The following is a 12,530-nucleotide window of genomic DNA, read 5'->3' as shown; positions in this document are numbered from 1 at the left end:
GTCGTAAAGAACTAAACTGTAATCAGTACTCCTCCTCACTACCTGGTTCAGAGGAATGCAAACACATTTCTTACCCAGAATGTGGTATAGACTCTGAGATACCATGTATTCATAAATTCATAAAAAGCTTCCTTTTATACACTGTCTCTAGCCCTGATATTGATTACTGAGGCAGCATGACCTGTGGAAACAGCACAAGTTTCATAGAGAGATAAACCTGGGTTCAAATCCTATCTCTGCCACTCATAAGTTGTTGTGTTCTTAGGCATCACTTAACAGATCTGAATGTCTTTCCTCATTAGTAAAATCGGGTTTCAGAATAAAACATGCTAATATCATTGTGAGGGTTAAATAATGTTTGCTAACCACCTAGTACAGAAGCAGCAACAGATGTTTGAAGTAATAGAAGTGGTTATTGCTATTGTAGCTACCATTGTGCCTCCATTTCCACAATGCTGAGGCTATTTTTGACTCCTTTATGCATCCCTACAATTACCAGGCATGTACTGATCTGTTTATTGTGAAAGATGGATTTGTTTTGTGAAAAATGTATTATAAATATTATTACTATTATTATTATTGACAGGACATACAAGAGTGGGGTTGTGAATTGGTCTGTGCTACACTCTAAAGCCTTTTTGCATGATGAGTGTTTTGCCAGTGTGAAACCAGTAATAGGAAGTAATATGAGACAACTTGCTAGGTATTAGGAAGCAAAGATAATAATGTTGCAAATCAAAAAAGCATTGGTTGTGAGAAAGGGGACTTTTGTATCAATAGAGATTTAAGATATACAGACATAAAGATTGAAAGTCTGACCAAACAAGCAGTGGATTGGGGTCAAGTATTAGGTAAAATCTAGAAAGATACAATCAGAACTTCAGCTAACCAAAGTCTGTTGTTATCAAGCAAAGAATCAGTTATGTTTATTAAATATAACCCTTTGTTTAAAAAGTATTATGGTTTGTATTATGCTTTAGAAAGATTTATCAATAATAAAAGGAGAAATTTTAGTTGAAAAGGTAAGCTTCAATTATTGATAATTTGTACATGTGGAATACTTCATTCTCTGGTGAAGATGAAAAATTAGTTCTTACTTTTTGCTAACCTTATTCTTTGGTTGTTGTAGCTACTAGTCACATGTGGCTATTGAGTAACAGAAATGTACCTAGTGCAAATTCAGATTTGCTCTAAAAGTAAAATACACACTGGATTTCAAGACTTAGTATGAAAATATATAAAATATTTCATAATTTTTATATTGAATACATATTGAATTGATTATACTCTGAGTATATTAAGTAAAAATATATTATTTAATTTAACCTTTTGTATATTACTTTGTTAATCTAGTTATTAGACAATTTAAAATTACACTTATGGCTTGCATTCTATTTCTTTTGGATTGCACTGTTCTAGGCCATAAGTGTACTTTAAAAAGTGTAATATACCATATTTTTAAAAACAGTTATATTTTCCAATGACATAATACAGTCTCAGGAATGTTTCTTCTTAATTTCTCATTGCTTTATTATAGTTTCTAATGCTTTATGTTTTCAGATTTCATGCCCACTCTCTCTAGCAGTTAATGACTATAAAGCACTTAGAACATTTATAGAACACTTAGAGATATAAGGGGGATTTAGAGAGGTTTAAAAATGAAGATACTGAGGATTGTAGGTATATGTACCTTACTAAGTGCTACAGAATTATTTAATTGGAGAAGCCCACTCTTTGAAGAAATGTTATAGGTGCTTCCTTTTCTAAAGTAGAAAATTGCCTCATTAATGTTAGCCTACTTTTGTGTATTTTATTTCCCTTTGGTACATGCCAGTGGTTCTTAACTGGGGTTAATTTTTGCTCCTCAGGGGATAGTTGGCAAGGTCTGGAGATATTTTGGTTGTTACAACTAAACTAGATGCTACTGGCAGTTTAGTGGATAGAGATCAGAGATGCTGCCAAATACCTTATAGAGCATAGGACAGACTCCCACAACAAAGAGTTATCCAGCCCAAAATGTTAATAGTGCTAAAGTAGAGAAACCCTCTTATATGGATTAGTTTTTTATTCTTAAAAATGATAATATTAGTTTCACATGTATGGTAAGCTTGTATGTAGACAATGGACAGCTAGTTCTATGATTCATCCCAGGTAAACCCTGGCATCTGTAGAACCAGGGATGCAGGTTGATACCAGGACTTTATAGGGTGCCAAGGCATTAATTTCAGAGTCCTGTTACTGTCATGGCATTGTAAGCAACGTCAGAACAACTATTGAATGACCTGGAAGCTGGAAGTTCAGTTTTTGTAGAGTCAGTCAAAGTTCATTCTTCAAGGAGCCTCAGTTTCCTCATTGGCAAGATGGGGACAATGTAGGTAGACAAAGCACAAGCTCAGAGGCTAACTTGTGGGGGAGAAGTAAATGAAGTAGATTTTACTGGATGAGCAAATTTGCTGTCTCAGTCTTGCTGCCTTAATTTCCTCTTGCTGTTTGCTATAGGGCCCATTGTCTGGGTGATTCCCACCAAAAAGACTTAAGGGAAAAGTAATTAAAAATAGGAGGTGAGAAGTTCCTGGTTAGGGAGCAGATGCAAACATGAACAGGAAGGTGAATCTTGCGGTATGACTAACTGATGTTTTGTTTGTGTTAGCATTTATTTTGTTTTCAGAGAAAGAAGATTTTTTTTTTTTTTTTTTTTTTTTTTTTTTTTTGAGACAGAGTCTCGCTTTGTTGTCCAGGCTAGAGTGAGTGCCGTGGCGTCAGAGCTCACAGCAACCTCAAACTCCTGGGCTCGAGTGATCCTTCTGCCTCAGCCTCCCGAGTAGCTGGGACTACAGGCATGCGCCACCATGCCCGGCTAATTTTTTTATATATATATCAGTTGGCCAATTAATTTCTTTCTATTTATAGTAGAGACGGGGTCTCGCTCTTGCTCAGGCTGGTTTTGAACTCCTGACCTTGAGCAATCCGCCCGCCTCGGCCTCCCAAGAGCTAGGATTACAGGCGTGAGCCACAGCGCGAGAAAGAAGATTTTTGAACATGTGTATATTCATGAGCAGGTGATTCCAAAAAAGGAAGGAATTATTAATCCCTCAGAGGATAGGACAGGAATGGAAAATAACTGATGAATTGGAGAATTGAGTAAAAAATAACAAGCATAGCCAACTTAAGGAGAAAATACAAACTTCTGAAAATGCGGTATATCCTGTGATTAGCTAAACGAATAATGGAGGAAAAACCAATCCTAGAATAAATAAATACTCTGGTACTTCTAAAGCTTTTTAATTCTGGGATTTTTCAGAGTATGTGTTTGAACTATTAAATCTTCATTTTAATTCTGCTGGTGAACTGCTTCTAGGATAATGAGTAATTCTGGGCCTTGAATTTTGAGAGATGTATAAAATGTAAAGATGATTGCAATTGGCCCTGAATCAAGGCCAGCAGTTTGCTGAAGCTGTTGGTTTCAAACAGGAGCCTAAAGAATTATCTTTCTATGGTCTGTTGGCCATTTCAGAACTTTGGAAATGTAATGGTCAATTCATTAGAAAGAAACATCTGAGTTAAAAAAATAAAAAAAAAAAAAGATGATTGCAAAGATGACTAAAGGAAAGTAAGAGGTAAAAGGTAGTTTTAAAATATAGAAATTATTGTTTTATAAGATTTGAAAAATGAGTATGTAACTTTTGAAACAAAAACAAGAATTAGTCCTAAGTTGTGTTAGGAGGAGTTCTGTTTAGAGATATGGAAGAATTTCTAGAGAAAAAGCGTTATTATACACATTGCAGAGAACCAGAGAAGCCTTCTGGCAAGGCTAAGCTGTCAAGGGAACACAGAATGGTACATTTTGGACTTTGTGAGTAAGATTCCTGGTAACAATACTGAGCTCCATGTCTGATGGTCATGATACCAACCTTTTAGAATAAGAAAGGGAGATGAGTTATGTAGTTAAAGTGTAAATATTAATATAAAACATTCAAATATAACTGCTCAGCATTTTTTCCCCTAGAATGCTTTTCTTCAGGGACTTCTGATAAATGCCTACACATTATCAAAACTTAGCTACATTATTACTTCTTCAACAGAGTACTTTCAAAGTTCTAAGTAGAAATGCTCGTGGTCTTCTCTGCTTCCATAATATCTTCTATATACTTCATTTATAGTATTTATTTCATAGTATTAAAGAGAGCATATTGATAATTTATTTTTAATTCGGTTTATGTAATATTTTGAATAAGTCATACATTCATATGATTGAAGATGTGTCCATGTCATATCTCTCTTTTGAGGGTAGCCTCCCATCTGCCCTTTTCCCTCCCATGTACATATGAAGGTAACGAGATTATTAGTTTTTTTGTGAATCTTTCCAAATTATCTTTATGTATGTATAAGCAAACTGAATATATTTTCATATTTTCCTAACTTTTTATCCAAATGATATCATATTATGTCATCATCCCTGTTAAAAGGCTCATCAACAGATATTTATTAAAAGAATGAGCATATTGATGAAACAGAATTTTTCTTTTTTTTATCCCAGGGGATCCTCTGTGACTACATTCAGCAGAGGTAAACTGGATTTGGGTCAGAATTAAAAATCTTAGCCTTCTTCCCAAGGAAGAGTAGAGTACTGTTAGATCACAGCATGCTAGCCTTCTAGAGGACGGTGACCTCCCCCAAAATACAGGCTCTCATCAGAGTCATGCAGTTTAACCAGCATTATGAGAAGATACAAATTTTACTGGCCATGGAGCCAACCAAATGGTAGAATTAGTTACCAAGAGAAGATATCAGATTTCTTTTCAGGGAGAAAGGTATCTCCCCTTACTAAAATGATTCAGATATAAATATGCTTAACAGTGGGGGACAAAAAGTTTCCTATATTTCTATGACTCAGTTTTTGAGAAGAGTTACAAAATTATAGTAGAGTTTTTAAAGGTAATTCGGATCATTTCAATGGAAGTTCTCTTCCTACTTGTACTTCTTGAGACTCAGGAAAAAATTACTAACTTAGCAGAATCCAGAGAGTTCTAACAGATTAAAATCATTTCACATCAGGCAGGTAGTAATCATATGAGGTAATATTGTTTTTTTCTCCTAGAAACAAATTACCTGGGACAATTTTTCAAAATCTGTGAACCTCTTAGATAAAAACAAATTGTTTTACAGGATAAATGAGATTTATCAAACTCCCAGCTATGTTGTACACTGAAAATAGATTTAATTTACATGTTATTGTGAATTTGCTGTTTGTTCTAAGATACAACAAATAATCACAAATGGAACAGCAAAGACAGATAAAACTCACTAGATAAAAGTAAGTGACTGAGCACGGACATCAGTGGTCCCTTGCAAACTGTAATGACTAGATTTTTATCTGGCTGTTGATAAACAAAGCCCATTTTAGGTATAATTTAAATGGTTTTTAGGTCTTGTGTCTTTTTAGGAAGTATTTAACCATAGCTTGTCAAGAAAAATAAGGCTGAGTTTTAGGGGAGACAAATCTAATCTTGGCTTTGCTGTGGATGTCATTCAAGTCCTTGACCTCTGATTTTGAGACTTAAATGAGGGGATTTGATGATAATTTGCTGTATATTGTTAAGATCCCTTTCAGCTATAAAATTATTTTGGTAAAATGAGGGAAACAAAAAGAATAGTCATTTGGACTCCTTAATCATTATTATTTTGTGACGAGTGAGTGAAGTGGAAGTAATTATGGAATTTCTGGTGATTAAAAATTAGACCATAAAAATTTGAAAGCTTTGACTTAAGTGCATTAGTTCCTTTTTCTATAAAACGAATGAGGTGGTGTCAGCTTAGCAAGGGATTTCTTTCAATTTGACTACTTGAGTATTTTGCATTAGCTTATCACCCTTTTTTGTTTTAAACTCTCACAGCTTTGCTAAGGGGTTTGTTTTTACTATAATGGTATAGCGCTTGTAGTTATTAAGATATGATATAGGTTTGTGAATTGTCTGCCATCCTGAAAGAAAATACCGGTTAATTTTTTTTTCTGGGTTGTAACACTAAAAATTGCATTGTGTATACATGTGAAAGTGTTAACATGTTTTTGGCTGTTTAAACTTGTAGTAGCAATGATCATATTAAGTACTGACCTTCATGAAAGAGAAAGATAGTAAGATGTCTTTCTTGGGGTTAGCGTGTGTGTTTCATTTATAAAATGTAATCTAATGAATTCTGGTTAATTTAGACTAATTTAGAATATGATAACCTGGACAAAAGTTGGGGTTTATATGCTCTCTAAAGAAATTAACCAAGATATTAGAAAAAAGTGACCAAAGAAGTAGAAAAAAGCCAAGTGAAATGGGATACAAACATCTGGAGACATGGCCTGGTGATGGACCTTGGTTATTTCAAACAAAAGCCATCTATTTGTTAGCCTATTTCTCTCCTCAGGCCTTAGACGAAAGTCTTTCAAGAAAGGAGGACTGTTATCTTTAAATCAATAGTGTGTACTCATTCTCTCTGACATCATAGTATTCTTATCTGACCTTTTTTCTCCTAAATCACTGTACAGATCATCGTGAGGAAAAGAAAGTCTTAAATGGTAAGTCATATACATTTTAATAAAAATGAATTATACTCACATGCTTATGCACAGTATTGCTTTACAGAATTGTCTGGGGTGTTTACATTTTAATATGAAATATGTCTTTACTGGCCCAAACTTAGAGCATATAAGAGAATTTTATAGGCCTCTTATTCCAGCTATTACTCTTATAGTGGTCCCTTCTTTGACATCCCTGAACATATGTTCATCTGCCCTCAGCCTGAGTACTTATAGTGATAAAGAGTTTAATTCTCAGAAACAAGACTGAGCAAGTCATTTTTCTTAGGCAGGTGAGCTGATCTGCAGTGTTTGCATACAGTTGCCAAACAACTTATTAATCTACTCTTTTCTGAGTCCTTGAACAGTGCTGGCTTCCTCAGCCATTCAGGATGACTTGCAGTTATGACACTTTCCCTCCTCCCTCAAGAAAAGTTCACTGTGGTGGTCTGGACTATATTTATGTACATTTAGAAATAGATTTTTTTCTCCCTGTTTGCAAAAGAAAGTCATAGAAGGTGCAGCTAACAAGCTAGATTGCCAGATGAATTACCTTTTTTTTCTTTTTTAACTAGAGAAAACAGTCTAAATTGTAGACTAATTTATGCAGTTTATGGTACCTGAAGTTGTTTGTCTGATGGCATAACACTGCATGAAATGAGGGACTGATTGTAGGCTTTATCTGGTGATTGGCTCTTCTATGATAACTACCAAAACAACTGCTGCTTAATGACTAATTACTGATAGACTGGGTATTTTGTTTCCTCCCACTTTTGGCTTCCAGAACCTTTACTTCTCTGTTGCCCTTCTTTGGATGCAGTGCATTTAAAAGTGGCCTTAAGAATAGAATATAGCATTCCACAACTGTTCTGGATAGCACCGTTACCTCTTGCGACCTGGACCATATAAAATTGGAACATATCTCTCTATATTTTTTATTAGCTGTCTCTCACATTTGGCTCATTTAAGTCTGTGCTGAGTCTGTATATTTGCAAATGTGACCTGCCTGCCTTCTATGTCATTATTCCTACAGCTGCTTAAAATATTGAATGGGATGGACTACTTCCATATTCCACTGGAGACCTGATCCCTTCAAATTGACATCATTCAAACAGCATTTTAGGGAGGGAAAACATTTATTCAGTCCATCTTACTTATTTTCCTCCACTCTGCATTCACCTCGTATTCTTTCAGCTCATCCAAAGGATATTATATAAGGTTTGTTAGTTTGTTTGTTTGCAAATGTTGAAATCAAGACACATTCCACTGCATGTGACATTACTCTAATAAGTTATATTTTTATGGTACTGTGTAGTTTTGTAGAATGTTTGGAAATTGTCTCATTTACTCTCTCATGAGATGGTAGAGCTGATTTCATTATTGGTTTGAATTTGAGGAAAAGGAAACAGAGGTTTGTATAAGATCACAGTGCTGACACTGAGCTTAAATCCGGTTTTTTGGTCCTAATTAGGTCATACAGGGTTAAAATTGGCTTATAATTTGTGAATTCTGTTGATAGCTTTTTCTTACAGAATATCTAGATTGTGATGCATTTGATTTTTATTTATATACCTAAGAGACTTCTAAAGTTAAATGACATTAATCTCTTAGTAAAAATAACTTTTAGTGTTTCTCAAGTAATTTAATAAGATTATATTTTCTTTTGCCATTTAAGAAAAAAATTTAATTCTTATAGTCGTCTCTCTTATTATACCTTTAATTTTATAGTAGAGCATTCTTCTTTTAGGGCCCACTGTTAATTAGTTCATAACTTTGACATATTATCATATCTTGTTTTCACATCTCTGAGGCTTCCTTGTTTATCAGAAAATTAAATGTATTCTTCATTGTTACATAGGAAAAAATGGAAGCTGAAAGAGTATGGCCTGGGCTCAGGGCTTACCATCATCCTCATTCAGAAAAAATATGCCTGTTTTACATTGTGTGCTTGCATTTGAGCATGTATTTAAATAGAAAATTCTGTGGCTAAAGTGCATCTTGAAAACCTCCAAACTAGCTGTCGCAAAGGTGCTTCCCAACTCTAATTTCATATAAAATACTGTGATTTCTAATTTGAGAACTGCAGTACTCACCAGAGACTAACAATTAATTTTTTCCCTACATAGTTTGAGAAGTAGTAAATGTAATTGATGCAATGATTTTCAAAAATGGTTTAACAGCAGTGCTCCTTTTTTTTTTTTTAACCAAACTAAATCTTACAGATATAAGCAATGCACTCCTGCTGAAGGAGGATTAATGTTTGCAGGATCTTGAGTTCTTCCATATCTTAGAGTTTTCTGTAATGATTTGTAAATTACAGCTTTAGTGGGCTTTTAAAATTCCATGTTGGTGCATACCCACAAGAATGAGTAGAATGGAAAAAGTCAGAATACGCCGGTTGGTGAAGTTGTGAAACAACTGAAACTCTCAAACACTGGTAAAACGTATAAATAAGTACAACCAAGATGGAAAGCTGTTCAGTAATATCTACTAAAGCTAAGCATGCACATCCTGCTATTTACCCACCAGAAATGTAGATATTTGTTCTTTAAGAATGTATATGTGTATATAAAGGAATATTTATAGCAGCACTGTGCATAACAGTTCTAAACTAGAAACAAACTGAATGTCCGTCAATAGGAGGATGAATAAATTATAGTACATGCACACAGTGTAATACTACTCCGTCATAAAAAAGAACAAACTATTGATACATTCAACAGCATAGATAAAATCTCAGAAAGCCCTAGGTATGATTTATTGGTTATTATCAATCATGGTAGTTTTACATAAAAACTGTAATGCCTATAATGCTGGACATAAAAGCCAGACCAAAAGAGAACATGTCTTACGATTCTACTTATATAAAGATCAAACACAGGCACAAACTTATCATGGTGTTAGTAGTCAGAATAATGGGGAGGGGTGGTGATTGCAAGGGGCCATCAGGAGAGTGCTGGCTACAAGGGTATGTTTCACGATGTGAAGATTTATTGAGTAGTATATTTATGATGTGTTTTTATGTTTATATGTAATATTTCAATAAGTTAACTAGAAAGACAAAAAAAAATTTACTGCTATGTAGATGAACTGTAGCTATTCTGTTTGTTTTTCTTTGTGAAGGCTTGCTTCCCAATAGTCAAGTGACAGATGCACTTGCCAAAGAAGACCCTAGTTCTCCAAGGTATGCATTCTTGTTTACATTTTTAAAACGTAATTAGTTCTATACAAAAAATGCACACATTAAAAAAAATAATAAAGTAGCTCTGGGTTTGATTTATTGCTTTCTATTAATCATGCTTCTTTGACACAAGAACTGTAATACCTCATTTATGAGACGTTGTTGGAGAATGAGCTGTTCCAAAAATGTGAATTTTAAATACAGCTGAAGTTTGGTCCACTAATACTTGAAAAAATTATTTAAATTTTTTTTATTTTAAAAAATACATTAATGGTAGAAAACTTGTAAAATACAGAGAAACAGAAAAGGTAAAATCAGTTGTAGTCCCACCAACCTTAGATATAAACTCTTAACATTTGATTTATTCCCTCCAGGTTGATTCATATAATACCTAGTTCCATATTATTCTATTTTTATAATATTAGTTTTACAGTATATTCTATGAGCATTTTCTTATGTCAGTAAATATTCTGTGAAAGCATTTTTCTCTACATTCTGTCATATGTCTGTACCATAATTTACTTAACTATTCTATGTTTTGTATATCTAGTTTGTTTTATCAATTTTTAATGGAAATCTTTCAAGATGTATTATACACTAATTGTCTCACATAGTTAACAGTAAATTAAGCAATACATATCTATTTTGTTAGTGACACTTCAAATGCCCTCAGATGTGTTCTCTGTAGTTCTTTCTCTTACTTGTTTTTTCCTCACTGCCTACTATGTCATTCTAACAGCAGCATCCTGCTGTATTTGTCCAATTATTTCATATACAGTTTTAAGTTAAGGGACTGAGGATACCTCCTCTAGATTCAGCTCTGGGTACCTGTTTGTGGCTAATAAGGGCAAAAACAGTATCAGTTTGATCAATAGCTATATAACAAAACAGAAGACTTATTTTTACCTTATGTTTTATTAATTATTGATCCATTAAATAACCTTGATGAATTAATTTCTTTAATAATATATTTGTTACAGGAGGAATGAAAGTAATAAGCATGTACATTTCTTCATTTCTTCAGGCTCCTTAACAAAATATGTTGTGTTTTGTTATTGCTCTGATAAAAGATTGTAGTAAGAGGTGTTTAATCTTTGTAAAAAGTATCTTGTTAAGGGCATTTTGTTTTCATTCTAGTCAAAATACGTGAAAATATAGATATTTTAAATTTGGAAATAATTATCAGCTTATATAATGAACGTAACATGGTAAGACCACTATTTATTTAGAAAAAAGTTTAATCTAGAGAAATATATTTCTCACTGTAAAGTTTAAACATTTAATGATTTAATATATGTTGATACATATGATTATTGATATAATTGTTATTTTCTTAATATTTTACAGCTATGACTGGTTCCAGACGGACTCGTTAGTCACCATTGTCATATATACTAAGCAGAAGGTAAACATGTCTTTAAAATCAGAAGAATAAAAAAGTAAATATTCAGTAAATGTTAATTTATATACCAGGTCTTTTTCTAAGCACTTTTGTTCTATTATTTACTTCTCACTACAACTCTACGAGGTAGGTACTATTTTTATTATCCCTATTTTCTAGAAAAGGAAACAGAGAGAGATTGAGTAATTTTACCAAAGTAAGTAAAAATTTAACCATAGTAAGGTAGCAGAGCATTCGGAACCTAGAGAGTCTGGCTCCAGAGCATATGCTCTTAACAACCATTGCCTCTTAAAGAGTAGACTAGGAAGTACTTTATGTGCTTTTCTGTGGTTTTTTTTTTTTTTTTTTTAGAAGCATGGGTAACAAAAGTGAATCCCAGTTAACCTCACTATAAGAACAAATTTCCTGAACATATATTGAAATTAGAGAGACTATATTGCTATGGCTTAGTATAATATGGTTAAACCACTAATGGTGTTCAAATGCCCTTTTTTCTTTTTCCAGGAACAGACTGCAAGAATAGATACCCTTTTGAAACTAAAGTTAGGGAGCTAATTCATTCACTAAGTACTTACGTAACACCTACTTTATCTGAGGTACAGACTTAGATGTCAGGGATCTAAATGATAGGCCAGATACATAGAGACCTGGCTTTCATGGGGCTTGCAGTCCAGCTGAGAAATCCATAAACAAGCAGACAACTCGCAACATCTCCAACACGTCCTGGAGGTTCCTATACTTTGAGGAACCATGTAGGTTTAAAGACACATTCTGGCAGCTTAGGGGTTTTTAAGAATTTATGCTATTTCTGCAGTAGCAGAACCATCTGAGCCAATAGGTTCCTCTGACTCTTGCAGCATGATTTGGCCGTTTGACAGAATGACCAGCCTCTGCCTGATGTAGCCAAGAGAGCCAGAGGCACTGCTTGTCCCTTTTCCCACTCACTCTTACTGTTTTCTCCTCGTTATGCAGTCCAAAACCAGGAACACAGGGCCTAGGGAGGTCAGAGTCCCTCCTACTGCTAATATCAGTGGGGCGCAGAGGATGAATGGCTAAGGAAGGGGGGGAGATTTCCACATGGGATAATATGTTAGTATGTGGTACAAATGATAGATACCAAAATACTTTGCACCAAGGCTATGTAGAAATTAGAGATATCTGAAAATGTGTTAGTGAATTGATTTTTTTGATAAGCTGAGAAGTTGTGTAACCAGCATCACATTATAGTGTAAAGATGAAAATGGTTTATGGTTTCATTCTAATGTTTTTCCCACTTTGCTTATTCAACAATTATTTTTTGAGCTCCTACTAGACGCCAAGCAATATTCTGAAGATAGTTCCTTAAGCTAGAGTAAGGGTCCTCAAACTTTTTAAACAGGGGG

General features: G+C 34.0%; 1 protein-coding gene and 1 non-coding gene across 2 annotated transcripts in view; both read left to right on the top strand.

Annotated features, from left to right (window-relative positions):
- CYB5R4 (cytochrome b5 reductase 4) overlaps window positions 1-12,530 on the top strand; it is an 86,636-nt gene that overhangs the window by 34,413 nt on the left and 39,693 nt on the right. The window contains exons 5-7 of the mRNA XM_020287073.2: window positions 6,536-6,565; window positions 9,689-9,749; window positions 11,094-11,151. Coding sequence (XP_020142662.2) covers window positions 6,536-6,565; window positions 9,689-9,749; window positions 11,094-11,151 — 149 coding nt within the window. The remainder of the gene's footprint in view (window positions 1-6,535; window positions 6,566-9,688; window positions 9,750-11,093; window positions 11,152-12,530) is intronic.
- Window positions 3,421-3,557, top strand: LOC142871295 (small nucleolar RNA SNORA2/SNORA34 family). Its single transcript, XR_012919545.1, has one exon. It is a non-coding gene; the product is annotated as a small nucleolar RNA SNORA2/SNORA34 family (small nucleolar RNA).

Source organism: Microcebus murinus, chromosome 5 (genome assembly GCF_040939455.1).
Source record: "Microcebus murinus isolate Inina chromosome 5, M.murinus_Inina_mat1.0, whole genome shotgun sequence".
Taxonomy (NCBI): Eukaryota; Metazoa; Chordata; class Mammalia; order Primates; family Cheirogaleidae; genus Microcebus; species Microcebus murinus.
This window is presented reverse-complemented; position numbering and strand designations above follow the sequence as displayed.